The sequence below is a fragment of the Glossina fuscipes genome, unplaced genomic scaffold (genome assembly GCF_014805625.2).
Source record: "Glossina fuscipes isolate IAEA_lab_2018 unplaced genomic scaffold, Yale_Gfus_2 0, whole genome shotgun sequence".
Taxonomy (NCBI): domain Eukaryota; kingdom Metazoa; phylum Arthropoda; class Insecta; order Diptera; family Glossinidae; genus Glossina; species Glossina fuscipes.
The window spans coordinates 39,469,097-39,491,244 of record NW_023998414.1 but is presented as its reverse complement, the minus strand read 5'-3'; the positions used below and the strand labels follow the sequence as shown (position 1 = coordinate 39,491,244).

General features: G+C 33.2%; 2 protein-coding genes across 4 annotated transcripts in view; both read left to right on the top strand.

The window, feature by feature from the left end:
- The window catches only part of LOC119642994, a 24,014-nt gene extending 1,914 nt beyond the window's left edge, over window positions 1-22,100 (top strand). For all 3 annotated transcript variants that reach the window (XM_038042356.1, XM_038042348.1, XM_038042338.1), the window contains exon 2: window positions 21,117-22,100. In XM_038042356.1, coding sequence (XP_037898284.1) covers window positions 21,235-21,993 — 759 coding nt within the window. In that variant the 5' untranslated portion in view covers window positions 21,117-21,234 and the 3' untranslated portion in view covers window positions 21,994-22,100. The remainder of the gene's footprint in view (window positions 1-21,116) is intronic.
- The window catches only part of LOC119642976 (phospholipid-transporting ATPase ID), a 70,667-nt gene that overhangs the window by 22,043 nt on the left and 26,476 nt on the right, over window positions 1-22,148 (top strand). The window lies entirely within an intron of this gene.

Sequence of the window (22,148 nt, the reverse complement as noted above, 5' to 3'; positions counted from 1 at the left end):
TTTTTTTTTTTTTTTTTTTTTTTTTTTTTTTTTTTTTTTAACAATTCATAACAGACTCTTCGTGCATATCGTTTTGGACTGATATAATAGTATCTTCGATAATATTCTAGCATTTCTACGGTTTTCTTCTTATCTCTAATGACCCCGGATTTAATGAACCATCGGTCGGATAAAAACGAAAAATAATTGAAAAAAAGACAGTTTTCTAAAATATGTATCAAAAATTCGACCTAATATATTGCTTAAAAAAAAAAAATAGAAAAAAAAAACCTTCGATTTTCATCATTATATCAACGAAACGCAAAGCGAATTAATTAAATTTAGCAAAATATAAATGTGCTTATTAATTAGATAAAACAAAATTATATTAACATTTTTCTTTTTTCTTATAACTACAAAAAAAAAAAAAAAAAAAAAAAAAAAAAAAATATAAAACCTTTTGCGGTAAACCCTATTAAAATGCAAGTATAGAAATATGACTCATTTAACAGTAATTGTTAGTTTGTAGTAGTAATTTTTTTTTTTTTTTTTTTTTTTTTTTTTTTATGTATTCTATTTAATGGGAATTTTTTTATTATTCTGACTTGTAATGGAGTCATTAGCGAAAGCGAATTTGCGAATAACTAAGACAGCTAGCTACGTTCGACTTGAGACACAACTGCGATGCCAAATATCTTTCATCCATTCATTCGTCCATTAATCCATTTATTTATTTATTTTTTAAATGAAATACTAACAACCGATTTAATAATGTATTTATATATGAAATTTTTAATATTGAAAAGTGCGGACGTAACACTTTTTAAAACTAAATTTGGCATAAATAAACAAATAAGTGGGAAAAGAGAAGAGGAGAACATATGCAACCATATAAACTGCCGTAAGCAGTATTTTGTGCTTGTTGTTGTGCAGAGACGTACGAATTGAAGATCTGAAAACATATGTTCTTAGTGCAAACGGATAGCGAAATGGTATTCGAAATGTCCGTCTATCTGTCCGAATGCCTGCCCCATTAAATAGTACGGTTACAGTTTCAAAATGTGTTCGGGGAGGATAAACTTGACCTCGTCACTTTTACACTTCCCATCTACAATACTTTTTATACACGAATATATTCAATTTTTGCGTATGTGTGCAACACCCAGAGGGATTTTTGAAAGATCTTGCCTTTTATTATATCGATCGATTCAAAATCACTTTGTGATTCGATTCAAGATGATTGTCTGTACGACTGTTCGTTTTCTATATCTATGTTCAACCTGCAGACGTTGCAGATGTACGAAAAAAAAAAAAAGAAAACAAGCTATTCTTCTACAGACGATATAAGAAGTCTTCTCTTTTCAGCATATTGATATTAAAAAATTCGATCAGATGAACGCAATTTTCCACTTTTGCGGAATCGAGTGATCGAGTCAATTATTTGGTTTGGTTCTTTCTCATCCTGTAGTGATCCTGTAAGTGATCAAATCGGTCCGGAATATCAAGCTATTAAAAAAAAGGCAAACACATGCTTTATGACGTGAATTTCCAAAATCTACAAAGAGAAAGACAAACTTACTATACAATAAATATTCTACGGTGTGGATTTTTTATTGGTTTTTTTTTTTTTTTTTTTTTTTTTTTTAAACTTTAATTGAATATATAAAGTATTTCGACATAATAGGAAATAGTTGTTATTCTACAAGATTGAGAAAGAGAGAGAGAGAGAGAGAGAGAGAGAGAGAGAGAGAGAGAAAACGATAAAAAAGAATTGCTAAACCTTGGATACGGGGAAGTAAACAACTTTTGTTGTTAACACTCATATAAATTATGTTCTGCGATACGAAACAACTGAAGTTTTCGTATATCTTTGTTTGAATATGTTTTCCAACTTTCCATTACTCATTATTATGGAAGAGAGTTTAGTGCAATTCTGCTGTGGCCCGAACATAGGTCTCCAAATTAGTTAGTATAGTTCTGTTAATAAATTAACAGAGCACTACCGATATGCAGCAGTACGGGACTATAGGCGTGCGCGTATTTTAGCAAACAGTAGAAGTTTTTATTTTCCAAGCCATGTGAGACGATCGGAACACGTCTTCTTTTCGTAACTATGGTGAGAAACATTTTTAAATTTAAAATAATAGCAGGGGACGATCACAGTGGGTTTTGAAAGGTTAAAGAGTTCGAATTAGAAAACTGCAGCTACTTGGTCGCATATTGTGGAAACGTGGAGAGACAATGAAGAAACTCTTTTCAGGAGAATCAAGTTCGTCTCAAGTTTGAGCTCATTGTTTCTCAACTTTTGCAATATACAGGGCTTTCCAAAACTTGACGATAGGAAGGTGCGCACACGCTTGTAGGGCTAAATCGTTTAAAAATCTTATGTTGATCAAGTCTGCGAATTGTTTCTTTGAAACATGTCTCCCGATATTACCAACCTAATGACGAATTCAATATACTCTGAACTTTTGCTATAAAAGCACTTTGAGTTGATTAAATAAATTAACAAGCAAACTTCTAAAAAAGTTTTTACAACTGATTACACTTCTCCTCCAACTGATTGCTTTATAACTGGCAAATAAGAATTTACCTCGACCATAATTTATTTTATTGTATCATCATTACATTATTATTTATTTGATTTTTCTTTCAATTTATTTTTGTTAATACATTTTCATTTATTCTGCCGTATCAACTATCGGACCTATTTGTCAGAACATCAACCAAACTTTGAAATTTTAACTTCAAGTGCATATAGCCTTAAAAGCAATCGGCTCTATCGATTTGTCGGTCTATCCCGTCTACTGATTTTTCCATTCGATAGTCGTTAGTTTGTTGGTTTATCGATCTACCTAACGATTTGTCTGTGCGCTTCTCGATCTATCTGTCTGTCAAACTTTTTGTCTTTGTCTATTTTATATCCACATCCGCTAAACATATTTCATATTAATTAGAATTGGCAGCAGAGGCTGCTAACCGTAATCGGACCACATTGAGGCTCATATAAATTTTGAACATCAAAACTTTACCACTTGTGGTACAAAAGTAGATCAGAGTACATTGCAATACCAAGAATGACGTGAGATAGACCCAAGAGAGAAACTGATTCGTCCGTTGGTCTGCCTGTCTACTTTGTGTTTCTGAAATTTGGTTCACTGACATGTTTTGGCCCAAGGGTGAGCGAACACTTCTTCGTAACACAACTTTCCTGATAACACCTTACTTGGTTAAACATGCAAAAGATACTCGCTCTCTATGTGGAGAGCGTGCTACTTGCGAAAGTGAGTGTAAAGATTACCATCGATCAACTGAAAGGACAGAACTTCAACATTGATTATAATCAACTTTATTACGATTTTTTTATTTCAAACATACTCGATTGCTCATTGCCTGACCCTCCAAATGGTAGCAAATTTAATCGAAAATTGTTTCTACATAGGTTTGCAAATTCGCTAAATCGACTTTGAGATTTTTTCGCAAAAGATATAAATCCAGAATGGAGAAATTCAATCCATAGACTGCGTTGCCTGGTAGTCTTTTCATAATATTACCCTATAAAAAATATCGGTTTGAAAACGCAAACTTTCTGTGTAAATTAAAATAATAAGATGCTCTCTAAGAAAATGGAGGAAAGAAGCGCGATCTTTATTCATTCCAAGGTCATTGCGATTCTCTTATATGCTTCACTCAATCTTTTCGCTTTCTTCATTTTTCTTCTTCAGCAATTATATAAAAAATATAAGGTGGCAAGTAGTAGGTAGGTCAGCTGTTAAATATTATATATTAGCGAACTTCGCAATTCCTCGTACGTATCGAATAGAAGTTTCTTCTTTGACACGAGGGGTTTTGAAGAGCGTGATTGTAAAACTAGTTAACCATTGGACAGTAACTCTAAGACTCCTTAAGACCTGACTTCGAAGAAGTTGCTAGTGAATATGATTATTAATTAATTGAATCATCAATAGGTTCTCAGAAGACACAACATATTTTCAACAATATTCAATATAGTCAGTCTTCCTACGAAGAAACATGTTTTGAAGCTCACTCATCATCAACTTTTGTGTGTGCTTGACATTGTACTCCTGATGCCTTCGATGATGATGAATTGTCACTATATTTTTGTTATCCTGAGAAAAAACAAAAAAAAATGCAATCGTTTGTATCGGTGGATAAATAAGGGCGAACGAATATATTCGTTAACCGTATTTTATCTTTTTATTAAAAATCGTCCAAGTTGAAGTCTTATTACTATTAATATTCAGAATTCGATCAAAGGAAAAACTTTTGCCGAATAAAACCCAATGAAATATAGATCGCTGTTGTTCGGATCAGATCAAATGCGTTTTAATATAAGCAAAGCAACTAATAATGCATCATTGGAGTGGAATTATTTTACTTGAAAGCATAAATACGCAGAAACGTGCATCGATTAAAAGAAGTTATATTCAAAGTAAATATCGATCAGAGCACTTAGGTGTAGAAGATGTAAGTGAAGTCGAAAGTTGAAATTAAACTTTTATAGTCAACTAAACTAGATAAATAGCCGAGCATAACGAAATGCTACTGTTCTGAATAAATGCCCTTTGGCAACCCTCACGGAGTACGAAATACAAAAAGAAGCAGAATGCTGCTGTAGGGGCTATTTGAGTTCGGAGATTACAGTGAAAGATCGCAAAGAGAGGTTAAATTAGAAAAGCAGAGAAACATAAGCCAAAAAAAAAACAAGGTTCAAATGCATTAATTACCCATCTTTCCATTCAAGTTGAATAAAAAAAATCTCAAAAGTTAATATCGTAGCATTATTTTTTCATCACGTACGATGACTATTGCGCGCATGTATATTTTATTAATGTTTTTTGCATAATTTTTGGAAATTTTTTATACCCATTGTCGGAGTCCTCCGTCGCAATAAAGGTTCCATGCGATAGTCCGTCCGTTATCTCTGGCTGTAACTCTCACGATCACACAGTTCAAAACAGAGAGGTGGAATTAATTACATTTTTCGTTGATGGCCATCGGCCACGTTTCGCCAAGCGCCACACCTATGTAGGTGTGCCATACCCGCCTACAACGACGAAGAAAATAAAACAGTCTCGGAAAATTATGGCCATTTTTTCACGTGTTCCTCTACAGCTTTCAATTCTGTGAAGATAACTCCGACAAACTATTACCCTAGCTTTCGTCAAATGCATGTTCGCTCCGTAATTGAGCCTGAACGATTTACCTTTAGCTTCTCCTCACGGAATTTTTGTAACAAAGTTTACTTGTCCGTGCGTTTGTACGACTATGTCGATTTCATTAAGATTAAGGGTCAATATGATCCGATTTTTCATAGGCATTTCGAAGAGTACAGTGGGTAGAAAAGAATTTAATATAAGTATTTGAATATGTTTATATCTATATATAAGAAATAAATCAAAAAAGTTTCTAATAAGTTGCGCCCGAAACTATATCACGTGTGAAACATGATGGACGCTAATCTGTGTTTCTACACCGTTTGTGTCTATGAGTTTATTTTTTTTTTTTTAAGGTATGACTTTCCAAATTCTAGTGCAAGTAGGATGCTACATGTAGCGAATAGAAAGGTTCCGAACTCAGCTAAGCGATCTTTTCGAGTCGCATATTTACTGTACGATTTGAATCGCAATCTTGAAGAAATGTGAACTTGAGCGCTTCCCAATGGCAATCTTCACATTGACAACATTAAAAATATTTATCAAACACTTCTGGAAGATGGATTTCATGGATTTGCGATATTCTCACTATTCAGGAACATATCATTATTTCTGAATATCATTTTGGTTTGCCCGACTCTCGGTGATGGCAGACTAGGAGGATGACAACGTACAACAAACGTTTTTAACAGTTAGCCGATTGTTCGATAACTCGTCCTATTTAGTAATAAACTGCCTCAGAATCGATTAAGCATCATCAGATGTTCTCTGCTTTTGCTCGTTCAGTTTTCCAAGATCTCTTTGAATTTAAGAATTGTACTAATCATGTCTTGTGGGTATATCTCTAAACAGTCGTGCTCCAGGGAGTGTAGAGGAAGTGATCTCTTTGTATGATTGCTCATGAGGCATAGGCAGATGATGCCTTTTTCCCCTGCCTGGCGATTTCTATACTACAATGCTTAACATAATGAGACCATTTGGAAATACTAGTACGATCTGAGCGTTTATTGCTAAAGCTATGGGCTAAAGCAAAACGAAATACTAATCCGAATTCTTTAGGGGGTGTTTATTATCCGCTGCGAAAACAAAACCACAAACAAAGTAAGTGCAGTTGTTCGGGAAAACTATTGTTTAGTGTAATTTCTCCCGCTGAGGGCGGTGCCCACGCATCCGTCTATATAACTTGCAATCCATAGAATATATTATGAATCTTGAACTTAGGACACATATACACGCACATTAATTCACTGCGTAAATGCGTAAATGCGTGTAAAGAAAAAACATTTTATTTTACGTTCCGGTCTATGAAAGAAATTAAAATAAAATTTTTTATATATGTATGTATATAGTTTGTGACATAAAAATGTGTCCGATTATACAACTGATATGCAAAATAAAAATTAACAAAATATCTTTTTTTCCGTTTCTCATTACTTTTATTATTTCCTTACTTTCTTACTTGTTCGTGTAACCTTCGCTTGCATTGTTCATTTTGCTGAAAGTTGCCTACCCTGTAACACGTTAAAATTCATTTACTTTAGGGTAACAAACTTAAAAATCCTTATGAATCTTATGCGTGTGTCGGTTTCACTCACTTTCATCACATTCATGCAATTTCCCATAAGTAGACTTTCTTGATCCTTTTAACCATTATTCTCCTATACACGCGCACATCTGTATATATATATATATATATATATATATATATATATATGGTTTAATAAAAAACAATAATTATAATCTATACAATCAATATGCTGCAATTAATTGAAAAGCAAAAACATAATTATGGGGCGAGGCCGATTATTAAATATTCGACAACGCTTTGCCTAGTGCAACGCATCATTTATTCTCGTCAGAAAAGGTCAGAAGTTGTAAAGTTTAGCCTCGTAAAATCTTGCTTTTCCTAGGAACCTTAGTACGAGAAGAGAATTGACCTGTTTTGCGAGTTATCTGTAGAAGGAATTCACAGAGGAGTCTGAACACATCGAAATTTTGCAAATTCATTTACCACGCCCATTTATTATTATTGAGCGCTTAATGAAAAGCGCAACATTGTTTCCTGTAAGTGACAATCGCAAGGTAAGGGCGCATTATATGGCTTGTAGACGCAAAAATGGTCCGATCCAATTAAATTTTAATAGTGTTCGTTTATACGCAATTTTATCAAATTTCTTTTGAAAAATTCGCCTTCTAGGACAAACGCAAGTGTGCGCGACCAAGCGGACAGACGAGGTTTAAATTAGTTCAGAAAAAAATATTTCAGATCGACTGATGTAATAAAAATTGAATGTATTTCAAGGTCTCTCTTCTCGGTATCGCATATATCTGCACAAATTGAATATATCATTACCATAAGTAGCGTATGTTATAATAACGGTAGGTAAAGAAGGCAGAAGGATCGTAAAAAGCAAAAAAAAAAAAAAAAAAAAAAAAAAAACGATTTTTATAGCCAGAGCACAATTTTTCGTCATTATCGGTTTCATTGCGGTTTCATTTATTATAAAATTATTATTAGAAGCTACGAATTCTAAAATATTAAGGTGTGCGCTCATTCCATAATAAATATAAAGCAAAGCGGAAACAGATAAGCTCAGAGCTAATATATGAGCGAGCACGTTTTAAACTGTTTTATGTTGTTGCTGCTGTTGCTGTTGCTGTTGTTGTTACAATAAATTGTTATTATTCTCGAATTTTATTGTTATAATGAATCGTCATTATTATATCAATAATAGAAGCGTTCATGAAAAGTTAGAGAGAGAATCCTCACCCTAAGGATGTAATGCATATAATGAACGTAACAACGTACTTAACTTGTTGGTAATAATTTAAGTCGTTTGCTAAGTTAAATACGGATCTCTAACCCGACAAATTTATCGTTATATAATTTGACACCCTCGTCACAAAGAGCCATCAATCTGATTTCAAAACCATTTCCATTTCCTAGTCCATCTTTTATTTTGCAAAATTAAAATTGTTTTAAGCAATACTTTTTGATAAGTGAAAATTGAACTTGTGATTAAAAGAGTTCAATAAGCAAGCAAGGCCGATCATTACATACTCTACAGCACTTCATTTAATTAATAATATACCCAAAATTATTCATTATTATATATATTTTTATGTAAACGCATAAAGTTCACGAAGGCTCTCATATCGGAAGACACCCAAAATGTCACAAGACGTGATCCAAATGCATCACACTTAATTAACTTCTCAAAAATTTGCGACCTGTAAGCAGAGCGCAAAAATATAGGGGCAGACTTAAGATGGAGAGATGGACAGACAAGCTTAGTCGATCTGTATATAATAAAAGGTGGGTCTATTGTTTATAGTCCTACCTGCGTGTTACATATGGCCGCGCAAACTTAATATACTTTGCACGACAAGCGGTTTTAAAGGAGTTATATAAGCAGAAGAAGGTGAAATGAGTCAATTTGTTTGTGACCGGTAGTTGATGTGTTGAAGCTCTAAAGTTGAAAGCAGTTATTTTAACAAGCAATCACTTATGGGTTGGCGGTGGAGTTATTTACATACGTAGCTTTTCCAACTTCTTCTTCTTCTTCTGTACTTTATTTCCATGTCACTTATAACGTATATGACATTGGTCTGAAATGCTTATTTAAGAAAGAAAAAAAAAAAAAAATAAATAAATAAACCGAGTTAAACATAAATTTCTCATTTATTTAACAATGTCATTTAAAAACAATACCTTGCGGGACTGCTTGAGTGCAAGAGTACTCACAGATAATTTTTCGCTAAATAGAAATATAAATAAATAAAACAATGTGACGTCACATATATATAATGCAAACAAAACTAAATAAAGAAACGCTTTTGGCGTGTATTAACAATACAAAAAAATTAAAAAAAAAAAAAAAAAAAAAAAAAAAAAAAAAAACCGTATACACATTGTTACATATGCCTGTACGTATGTACGTGCATATATCATAAATAAGTATCTGACCACTTTGTACAAGTGGCGTGGCTCATATCATACAACGACACCGAGTAGGTATTGTGGCTTACAGACACCGCAATAAGCTGATTGTGCCACAAAAAAAAAAAATAAAAATAAAAAATAAAAAAAACAAAAATAAATAAATAAAATAAAATAATTTAAAAAAAAAAAAAAAAAAAAAAAAAAAAAAAAAAAAACTGGTAATAAACAGTTGGATTGGCTGAAGTGAATGTTTGCCAATAAAATGCCTGCGTACACACGTATATGGTTAAATTAAATGCATATAAGCATGTCAGTGCCTATGTAAATGTTAATATATATATATATATATATATATATATATATATATGTATGTATGTATGTATATACGATTTCTTAGTAGCGCATGATTTGTAAGAATGAAAATTCGAATCGTAAGGCTATTGCGAAAATAAACCAGGAAAAGCCAAAAGCCATTTATGTAAAAGGCATTAACGGCCAAACAGACACCCCAAAATAAGGCAAAGAGCACTAAGCACTAAGCACTATGAAAACAAAATAAAACAAAAACAATTAAACCCCCTTGCATAGAATAGCGTAGAAAAGTAGGAATATATGAAAGAACGGAAGTTCAAATAGAACCCTTGATGCAAACAAACAATCCAATACAATATCGGTCGCGTATATGTTTGTCATATATTGTTGTTATTGTTATACGTTATATTTTTACCCCGGAAAAAACTAGGGTTTATACTATGCTATGCTATGCTATGCAATGCTATGCTATGCCATGCTATGCCATGCTATGCCATGCTATGCTATGCTATACGTTCACGTTAACATCATTTTACTTGTCTAAAGTCTAGACTATTGATAATGTTTTAACATTTTTACAATATTTCTATGGTTTTTGTTTGTTTGTTTGTTTGTTTTTTTTTTCATTTGATTCGTTTATTTTATATTAAAAGTAAATTGGAAGAAGACAAGCAAAGAAAAAAAAAAAAAAAAGAAAAAAAAGGAGAGAAAATAGACCATCAGCAAGAAACACCCTTGACAGTAAGGGCTTTTAATCATTGTTGAATAAGTAGACCTTCATCATGACTTGCAAAAACGTGCACATATGCGTTCATGCGATATATATCTAATCAATAAATAAGTTTTCTATTTATTCGTAATGCTGCCAAAACTGAAAATGATAACATGGTCAGTAAAAATTTTTGTAAAACAACCCCTAAAAGGCATATTATTTACGCCATAATATGCCATATAATCGCAATTTATTGCGAAGAGAATCTTCTTCTCTAGATAATTTTGATACTTGAAGAGAAATTCAAATTTAATGGTTACATATATATTATTTTTATTACGTCTCCTATAAAAAGACAATAATAATAATAATAATAATAATAATTTTATTATGCTGTTTGCTACATACGTAAAAGTAAATATCACAGATTTCGTATGGGGTTGGTCAGGTAACTCAACCACTTTCTTCCTGTAATCAAGCTCAAACAAGCTTTCTTTCATTGGCATAGCCGGCATGGCTAGCGTCTTAAATGATCTTGACGGACAAACTTTTGATTGAGTGAATGAATGAATGAATGAATGAATGAACAAATGAATTTTGCATGAATGCAAATTCAAATGCAAATTTATAATCCATAAACAATATGAATATCGTACAAAGTTGTTAAGTTCATTCAAGCTCTTGAGCACGGTATCAAATTAAGGTTAATGGATTTTTTTCTTCTTTTTTTTTTGTTTTTTTTTTGTTTTTTTTTCTACATAATATTCTAAGGCATTAACACTAGTGTTCGTAGCTGATGAACTATTCGAACAAAAGTATTGCTTTCTGATCAGTGCATAATGGCTCTCAGATCAAATCCCATGTGCTATTTAGAGGCGTTATCTTCACGGTCATAAAATGGTATCTAATAAATGGTAACACATTTCTTCTGATCTACTTTCTGTAGCAGTTAACGCTTGATTTTAATATTCATTTCCTGCCAAACTGTCAATATTCAGTTTAGCCAAAACGTTTCACGGTAACATTGTAGTAAAACATTTTGCGAATATTAAGTATATGTTGGAGTTTTTGTTTTTTATAATTTATAAAGTATACGTAGGTAGGTTATAAAAACCTTTTTATGACTGGCTTGTGATCTTGTATTGGAACATGGTACAAGAAATTGTTATAATTTCCCGCTAGTGGCCGTATTTAGTTCAAGGGCAAAGTATTGCATGAAACTTTACTTTTTCCACCTCAGCATATTGCCCTTTAGTTTCACGGCATATTATAGGCCAAGTTAGAAGCTGTGCAAAAGACTTTTCTACCTATTTCGAGACACATTGCTGCTAAATCACGGATGTGTTACCATAACGTATGATTTTTTTGAACCAAATGAAACTATTTGCGGAAGCATTAGCAAAAACTGCTGTAATTAAGCCGATAAAGAGGAAAAATACCTACGTAGTCAATGATATCAATGATATTGCATCATGAAGACACGCATGCGTATTCAGTCTTATACGATAAGACAAGGTCAGAAAATGCAGCACTGCATTAGAATGTCCTATCGCTTCCCTTCCCTGACTAACACGGTTTTCAATCGATGATTTATTGCCTCTTCGAGGCGGACCTTCAATTTTTTGCCGGTAACTAAAATATGGGCCGTTTGGATAGATAGCCTCAGAAGACCTTTCTGTTCTGCTCGAAAGATAGACGAACTAATGCTTAGCACAACGCATTAGTTTCAATAACAACACTTTATGTCATTTTCTCCTTATAATACACGTTCAATTTTACTAAGAAAAAAAGACGTCAGTAAGTAATTCACTCTCCTAAGATTGATGCGTTTTTTTTTTTTTGTTATTCTGCTTTATTTACGTCGGATGGATAGCTTGGATTTGAAGTCTCATGGTCAAAAGATCGCCTTTCGCTCAGAGGAACAAATTTGCTCCTTATTTGCATAGACAAACTCAATTCTTTATGGGTCGTGACTATCCTATTCAGGAAACGTTGCATTGTTTTTTTTGTTATTGTTTTTTGCATAAATGCGCGTCTTCGAAGAACAAGTTTATTAAGTTCGTCATTATTAAAGTTTTTCTTTCCTCTGTAAAAAAAGAAGAAGACTTAGCCCAATCACCTTCCCTTTTTTTATTAATTTCGACGAATTTATATGTCATGCAAGTTTTAGGTTAAGTTACGGGCAAGTGTCATTGATTCCAGCTGAGGAGAAGTTATATTTTGAATATTATTTAATCAGTTATCTTAGCAATTTATTTTTAAAAATCTCTCATACCATGCGTAATTAAAATCAACCGATGACGCGCGTGTATATATCAAGCATAATACAAATGATCGCATCATAAATTGGAAATATGAGAAAAGTCACCACTAAAAAAAAAAAAAACTAAATTAATAATTCATTGTTAAAAATGACATTATTATTGACAATTTAAAAGTGATCAAGAATTAATAAAGTTCATAAGAAGGGAAAATTGAAGAGAAAAAATTGTATTACGTCGTACACCACTTGTTGTGGTACAAGAGTGCCATAAAATTAAGTTTGTGCGGATGAATGCAACACCCAGAATGATGATGAGATTGACCCACCGATTTGAGCTTGTTTGTCCGTCTGTTCGTCCGGTTTCCTTGTATTCATTCTACAGGCCGCAATATTTGAGAAATTTTAATTTTGAAATTTGGTACACAGAAGTGTGTTAGTTCAAGGACAAGCGCTATTGAAAATGTTTCGAATCGGATCGGATCGGATCAGATCAGATCAGATCACTTTTTCCAGCGCTTCCCATGTAACGCTCTATTTCGAATAATTAATATACGAATAATTGTAGACTGATGTAGATAGGCCATTTAATGGTGGGCCGCGGCTCACTATAATGTCTTCGCTTGCTTTTTGGAAAATAGACACAATTTCGCAATATTTACGATAAGTAGTTTTAAAGAAAAAAAAAAAAAAGCAGGGGTTAAAACAGTTTCGCAAAACATGAAGAAGCATCATTCATTTACATTATACGACATGAAGGATAGTTTGTTTGAATGTGAAACTTTCGCAAAGATCTCACAAATTTTTGTTATTTAACTTTTCGGGGCTTGAAAAAAAAATGTCATTACATGAAAAGAATTTGTAATCTTTAATATATCCCCCCCCCCCCAAAAAAACAAAAAAATAAATTAATAAATAAATAAATTGATGAAAAATATTGTTTTCGCATGATAAACGAATTTGGATGAAATGGAATCATTTTATTAAGTCCCTCCCATATACAAGTTTATATGATAATTTCTAAAAAAAAAAATAAAAAAAAAATTAATACTAGATAGGGTCATAAACAACTTTCGATGCATTTAGATAGAATCAATGAATGTCATGCTGAGAAGCAAGTTATTATCATCATTAGATAGATACGCCTTCTTCTGCTCGTTGCTTAATTTAACAACAAGACTCAGGCCTGATGCGAGTTGCTTAATGTACCCAATCGGAACGCCTTTACTACTCAAATGATGTATGACTTCCACTTAGTAAGGTTACGAACTATGAAAGTTTTTGAAATACTTTGCATGCATAGTTAATCTGATTTCGTCTTATCAAAAATTCTGAAAGTCGTCAACGTTGTTAGCTGTGTAATGCAGGCATTTTGCCAATGAAGTTATTGCCGCAAAAGCGATAAGCTATTCATTATTGAGAAAAATGAAGGAAGAAAAGGAGATCGACGTATTTTACTAAAGTGGTAGCAACAAAAAATAACACGCGCTAAAAAGGAAGTTATGCGTGAATCACCTAAACAGTATTGAGTTTAACAATACTTATGTAGCGTTCAACATTACCGAATGTACGTAAGAGTAAATATATTGAATAAGACAAATAAATTTCGAAATCATAAAGTCGAGCTTCGGCTCATGCGCATGCATTCATGCGGTGCATCAGATTATGTGATGTGCTGTGCGAAAGTGTATCCGTAACAGATTGTAACAAGTTCTGATAGCACTTTGCTATCTGCCTCTGTTTTCATATTAAAGAAACGTCTACGTATATTAACTAAATAAATGAGCTAAGGGACCAAGAGTGGTGCAGGTGGTCCAGGCTCATTCATAAATATGCTAATAGCTCTTATGTTAAGATGTGCGTGTATGTTTTCAAGATCTTTTTAACACTACATACATGTAGTATATAGAATAATAAGCATAAGCGGTTTTAAAATGGAATAGATGGCGCGTCTCTCTCAATGACTCTTAATGACTCTTCTCGATTTTATTCGGCACTTAGCCGTCGTATCGCGTGCAGAGTATTGAAGCTTAAGATGGCATGTGCATAATAAGCATGTAAACTTCTGTAATCTGCCAATAATGATAAGAATCTCTCTTACTATCTCTATCATAATTTTGTTATCAGGTAGAAGGGTGAGGAACAGACTCAAGTCGCTGTTCTACACCATGTTGCGACGCCATTATATATGTAATTGAATATCGCTTCGTAGCGCTAATTGATATATGTTGATATTTGCTATTCATTGTCTAGTTTCTAGATTCATTCTACACAGACATAAACTTCAATTGCAGCCCAGTCCTCGGAGCTGTATGGGACATAAATCGTACATGTAATATCTGATTTGAGCGTTTATCGTGGGCAGCGTTCCTAAGCATATGCGCACACATACATAAGATAAAATATACTTCATGTTTGTATGTATGTACATGAACATCATATTCATAAAAAGTAAATAGATGTGGGTGGATGTTTATTTATATGAAATTTTTAGTTACGTCAGTTACGCAAATGCTTTAAAATGTCATCATATATAACAATCGGTTTAGTTGCCAGCAACAGCAGCAACAACAACGACAATTACAACAATAATAATAATAATAATAATAATAATAATAATAACAACAACAACAACAAAAACAATAACTGTTGATTATTATACAATTTAATGGAAAATCAATAAAATTCCTTTTAATAGCCATAAATTTTCGTTCAGTTTTCAATAATAAATCCAGATACTTGCTTGCTTGCTGCTTGCATACGCAGTGTTTAAAAAAAAAAAAATTTTATAAAAATTATTTAATTTTTTATTTTATGAATTTAATTACAGTTTATGCTATACACATAAATTAAAAAGTGTATTTAAGTGTATCTCCATTTTTTTTTTTTTTTTTTGATATTACTTTTACTAATACACATGTAATTGAATAATTTAACATAGATTTCTATCATTAATTAACTACTTTTACTTTCTTTTTCAAAAATAATTTGTTTGCTTTTTGATGCTTATTACATTAACCTATATATGCACATATACAAAGAAACGATTTACTTCTGAAAAGTTAGTGTTATACATAACGAGTTTACTCATTGTTAAATAGTCGGGTGTAGATTTAACGCCCTGCTTAGCAGTCGGTCGTTCATTTAACTCCTGTTAAGCATGTTTACAAAAAAAGGGCGCGAGCACAAGGAGCTGCCAACCTACGATACTATGACAATGATGTGAAGTAAAATTTCTTTTAAGAATATTTGGTATTTAACTCCACAACCCCCTTAGCTGTAAGAAGGCGTGACATTATCATGTTCGCATGTAGATCCTAAACATGTTCACATATTTACGTAGTTTGCAGGCAACGAAGTAAGCGTCCGTTTCAATAAAATGCTGATCGGATAATATCTCTTTTAAACTCACCTAGAGCGAGCGCATTTACATCGACAAGAAACTGTGATAAATATATATTATATGGGATTTAGAATTCAAAAAAAAACAAAGAATTTTTTACGAACAAACTGTGTCGATCTTTACTTCTTTTTCATAACAAATTTTGTGGACTATTGTTCTTTGATGTGAGCATGTAAGCTAAAATAGAATAAAGCTGTGGGAGTGGCAGAGACGAAGACATACTACTGGCATAATACTGTTACCAGTGTTAAGCTATAGATAACGCAATGCATATTAATATTCTATCGAGATAGGTTTCAGACTTGCTTCAGTGATCTCCGCCTATTCGTTCAGCATCCGCTGAACGAAACTCTTGAGTAATTAACGTTAAGCCATGAAATGGAAAATTTAATTTTCTCAGGTCTTTATATATGAACTTTGTAAATAGGTGTGATGTGCTTACAACCGATTCGCTTAAAAGTACTAAAGGTATCCAATAGAAGAAAATTGAAAATTTCAAAAAAAATTCAAAAAATAGCGAGCGACTTTTCATTTCAAATTTGGCATAGAGACTTCGAGCTGGAGCCATTTAAAAATCCCGTCCTATTAGTTGAAGGGAATGGAAATCATTTTCACCTTAAAATATAAAGAGAGAAACAAACTGCATTAACTCGATTGATTTCTATGAAAAATTAACTCAATTCGGGAGAGCTTTAGTTGGCCAAAGTACGGAAAGTACGTAAAAGACGTTATATTCAATCTTGCGGGCAATATATAAAACTCACTTTACATTAAAATTTGCAAATTGTAAAATAGTTTATTGGTTATAGGCGGTTCAGTGGAATTATTCTTCTTATGCCCGTATATTAGATGGGCCAGTCATATATTGATATATACTTTACTATATACAAAGTCTAGTGTGTATTTCACTTAAATCTCTTGTACAAAAATGGGCGTGGTTAGTTTGCAAAAAAATACAACGTATAAGTTACAATACACACTATAGGGCTATAGGTTAAAAGGGTTTTTGTAACTATTGGTGTGGCTTTAGACGATCTGTCGCCATCACCTTACATGTGCCGTTATGATGTATCAAATATGTTGCTTCGTTTACACATAATTTAATCTTATCACGATGTGTCGTCTTCAAGTTTCGAGTACAAATTTTTCAATTATTTTATATTGCATCTCGAGAAAAATTTCTTGTTGTTTCTTTTACTTTGCTTTATATTGATAAATAACAATAAAACACATTAACACAATAAAAATAAAAAGAAAATTATGTAAATTTGGATGGAGTTAGTCATGATATGACAATCAATCCTTTTTACAAAATACGACTTAACTCATACTCACGTAATCAGGAATGAATCCCATTGGCTGGACGAGGCAGACTCAATAGAAGAGAGGCCATGATGAATTTTGCATTTTAGAACAATAACAACAGCAATATCGCATTTGATAATTTCTTTACGAAGTACGAGTTGAAGCAACCTTTGCATCAAACAATCTTTTGAAAGTACGCCACCACTTCTTGTATATGGTTATTTTAAGTTTGGTACGGACGCACCTTTTACTATACCGATCAGAATCATTTTCTGCTTTGGTCTAAGCTCATCAGTCGTCGGTCTGTCCGCCTTGTCTCCATAAAATGCTGTATGGTATAGGGTCTTTAATGGTATCGTGGCCGTGTCCTGCTACAGTTTTTCTTCTTTTGTTTTTTTTTTTTTTGCTTGTTTTTTAATATAAATCGAACTCGAAAAAGAAATTAATATTCAAGCTATAAACAAAAAGAATGAAATTTTTCAATAATTCCATGATTCTCATAAGTGACTCAGAGTCACATGGTGGTATGATTCGTTAATAGCCGTGTTAAGATTAAAGTTAATCGCAAACAAGAGCGAATTCTTTTAGCGATGAATACATTTTGCGGCCGTATGTGTGTTTCGCCAACAAATATAAGGAGTTAGTAATGACATCACTTAAATTTCTGAAATTGCTCGCGAGACAATTAGTTGGGAATGGCACATATTAGAATGGGAATTCTACTTAACTAATAGAGGAAATACGGCAGTCAAGCACACACACACACACACACACGCACACACACGCAATTTACACTTCATGTCTCCAGGGACCAAAATGGCCATTACAGACATTTGAGGACATTTGAGGACATTTTAGCCTAAAGATTACAGAGACATTATTTTCGTAAAAATTACACAATAAATCGAAAGTCAAATTAGTCATTGCTTGAAGCAGAGCAAGAAACGGAAATTATAAAATTTTATTTTAGAGATTGGGTCCACCATCGGTAATAAGAAATGAAGTGAAGGCGAAGCAGGACTTTACTTACAATGCGTATAACATTTGCTGCTTCAAGTCAAAATTCATATGTCATCCTTAAGAAAATATATGTTTTTTTGGCTTTCCTCCAAGTGTTCCCAAGAAAGAAAAAGTCTTTCCAACTCCAATCAATATATGTGTCGCGCCCAATCTATACAATTTGCAATAATAGCTTCAAACAATCTAAAGGAAGATGAGGGCTTATCGACAACAACTTCCTTAAAAGTCTCATCAAAAATATATATTCAATAATCCGGGATTAGTACTTTGTAGCTAACTCTAGTAGCGAACTACCTGTCTGGGAATGGAAACTTATTTAAAACAAATAAAGAGGTTTTTCTTGAGTCACGCAAACCATAAATAAAAAAAAAACACCCTACAACTCATGACGTCTTCTCTGTGATATGTGCTCAGAATACGATTGATAGTCGGTCCTGGGAAATAAACGAAAATATTGGAATTGCATTTTTTTTTTTTTTTCTTTTATGTATTTTGAATCGTTGCGCATTAATTAACCTTCATAGTGCATCGTGAATCAATCGCCCACAGCAGCTAAGAACGCTTAAACAATTTCAAAAAAAAAATAAAAAAAATAATTTTAAATTTTTTTGCTTCAACTACTTGCCGTGTACAGCAGATCTTGATGTGAAAGTTAATTCAAACAGCAAATCGATGGGTATCCAAGATTCGTCGCAAGACGAAGAAAGTTTTCCTTCTTGTTTACTGAAAAGTATGCATAAAATAGAATATGAGTTAACATAGGTCTGAATGCAAATATGACATGACGGTCATGACTCATCTTGTTATATTATATATGCAAGTTTTGTAACGCAACGCCTATACTCTGCTTTCTGATTACGCGTATAAAAATAGTTTAGTCTCGATGCGACGAACAATGATTCGATTCGATATTTTAAAAAAAAACATTGTCATTGGAAAATTCTGTCTGTTGCCTTTTCTTCTTCCCAAATGCACTATTCCGAGTAGAAAAGTTTCAATGTGTGTGTGTGTGTGTGTGTGTGTGTGTGTATGTGTATGGGGAGTTCTTTGTCTGAACATTCGATTAGTTTGTCATCCGTGATCAGGCCCTATACCATTTGTGGTACAGTTTGTGCGGACATACGCCATACCAGCATATTATTATATCCAGAAAATAAGTCTTGTCTGCTCGTTTTTGATGTCTTCCCATGTATTTGTGAATTCAACCTACAGGTCGCAATTCCCGAGATATTTTCTTGAAATTTGATATATTAACGTGTTTTTTGGCCTGAAGGACTGCGAATGCTATTGACAATGATTTGGATCGGTGCAGTTTTTTCGATCACCTCCCCTATAACGCCTTATTTTGAAAAATCATTATTATTGTTATTATGGGAAAAATTTGCAACAAATTTCAACATTTTTCGCCAAAACAATACATCGCTGTGTAGTGGTGTTTCAACATTTGTAAATTGTGTGTGTGAAAAATATGTTGCGGTTGGGGGCAAGTACTATGATGGATTGATTAACTTTCATCATAACGTATTGAAACTTCAACTTGTCTGCCCTAAAAAAAAAAAAAAAAAGAATTTTCGTCAAACATCCTTATATATATATATATATATATATATATAGGTTGCCTTAATGGTCGGCCTTGCCTTGCATGACGTTGTTGTTGAAACTTTTCTTTAAAAACTTAGATGGTTTATAATATACAGATAATTGATAAATGAGATTTCGTAGCAGACTCGGCGTAAACATTTACGAGGTGAGCCTCGGGCCTGATATGCCTATAATGACACTAACCATAGAAAATCTATAAACATATTATATAGACATAGCTAGTTGGGAAGCAAGTGCGAAAATGATACAAGCAAGCATCCATCTCTAGCATGCCCACATATATACAAAATTGGTATGAGACGATATGCCTTAAGGCAAATATAATTTCTTTACTTGTTTAGTTTTACGTATGCCAAAAATTTTATAGAAAAAATTGTACTTTTTTTTTCACATAAGTTTATCTATCGTTCTTGGATACTAGCCAAGGTGTATCAATTTTCATTAAAAATTGTCAAGTCTATCAACACAAAACACATGAAACAATATCGTGTACAAGAGAGTTCAACAAAGAGGTTACTATTGCGACAACAACGGTTATTCACATTTGACCAGTATTTCTTATGAAATGCAATGAAATGAATGAACTTTTCGAGTGAACTGCCGAAAAGCATTTATTAAAAATAAAATGAAATCAAAATGAAGAAAAGAAGAAAATTAAAGCAAAAATGAAGGCAATGGAAAATGGAAAGAAAAATTTACTATCAACACATTATGGGGAGAAGAAACAACGTCTCTCTCTCCACCATCCATCTCAGATATGGTGCGTTATTGTAGCATTAAATGCATTAATAAAAGTATGATGCACAAGATGTAGATAATAGGCATGTTTTCATCGAATAGCGGTCCAATTAATCATGAGCGAGCATGCGATCCCTCAGTTCTTAATTAATTAGGAGCGAAATAGTGAAAAAATAAAATGATAATAAAATAGTGACGATGGTGATGATGATGATAATGATGATGATGATGATGATGATGATGATGATGATGATGATGACATGACGGTGTTTCTAGAAATGCAAGGGTTTTTTTTTTTTTTCATTTCTTTGCTATTCTTTTTCTCTTATCTTAAATAATATGATAAAGCATCTCTCTTAATGACAGCATATCTATCATTGCCAACAAACAATTCATTGTCATGGCGTTTAATTAAATCAACCGCCAACCAAACAAACTATAACGCGCGCTCGTGTTTACTTTTGCTCGTACGTTTTCTTGGTTTGTTTTTTTTTTTTTTTAAACGGTCGACTAAACAATTAGAAAAGCTATCCCATTGAACGAATTCGTCGACATTATAATGTTATATATAATTAAATGATAATTCTATTATATGTAATTATATAGATAAAGCTAAATAAATTAATAAAATAATCAAATCTTGGAAATATCTTTAATATCTTTAGAGAAATTCTCGTTATACCTTAGCGAAACATTCAATAAAAATAATTGAAAAAAAAATAAAAACAAAAAAAAAAAAATAAAAAAAAGAAGAAATTTTAATTACATGGAAGTGTTGATGAAATGCCCCTCGGAAATAAAAGGCGACCGGATACTTTGGAATTAGAAGTGCTCCGTGGGCCAACCGTAAGTCATCATGATACGCAAGAGGACGATCTATGTTACCAGACTAAAAAGATTCGCAAAAAATCGGCGATCTCCAAGCCAAAAGACTCATCCGATAATACATTGCAACCTCTACGAAGCGATAATCACGCGGAGGCATCAGCCGGCAGGCAACAGCGCTGGTTTCATTTCGGCTCAAATCGTTTGTGTAGACGTCGTAGTTTAGTTATTACTAGTGATAATACGGAAGAGGATAATGTTGCCGGTGACATCAACACTGCCAGCTTGGGGGCCTCTGCTACATTGGCGAAACCTGAGCCAACAACAATTGCCAATTCTACCACCACAATACTCACAACTTCGCCCCCCTCCCAGGACAATCAAACAATACCAGATGTAGCTGCAGTATTACCGCGCAGTAATTCCAAAAAGCGTCGTCGCAGTAAAGCACACAGTGAAAGTCTCTATAGTTTAGCGACTCTGGCCCAAACGGGAGAAATACAATTACACGCACGGTCGCAACCTCAAATTAAACTCAATGACGTTCCATTTTGGTCATCGGATGATGGTAAACAAACAAACCTGCCTGGCGCTACGACAACTAACGCTACGGTACAAATTGTCGATACGCGTGATCAAGTTTTATTAACCAGTGCAGAACGTCCATTACCTTTAGATAGAGAAAATGATGGCAATTATTATTTTTCCATAAAGTAAGTTTACCCAAAAACGACATGAAATTTGCTTTCAAACCCGGTTTGGGTATCACCGTGGAAGGATCATAATTGTCATCATACCCATAAGCACGTTACACGCGCCCAGCAGTCGACATTAAGTAGTTATAGTACAGCAGCCAGTACAAGTGTCGGAAC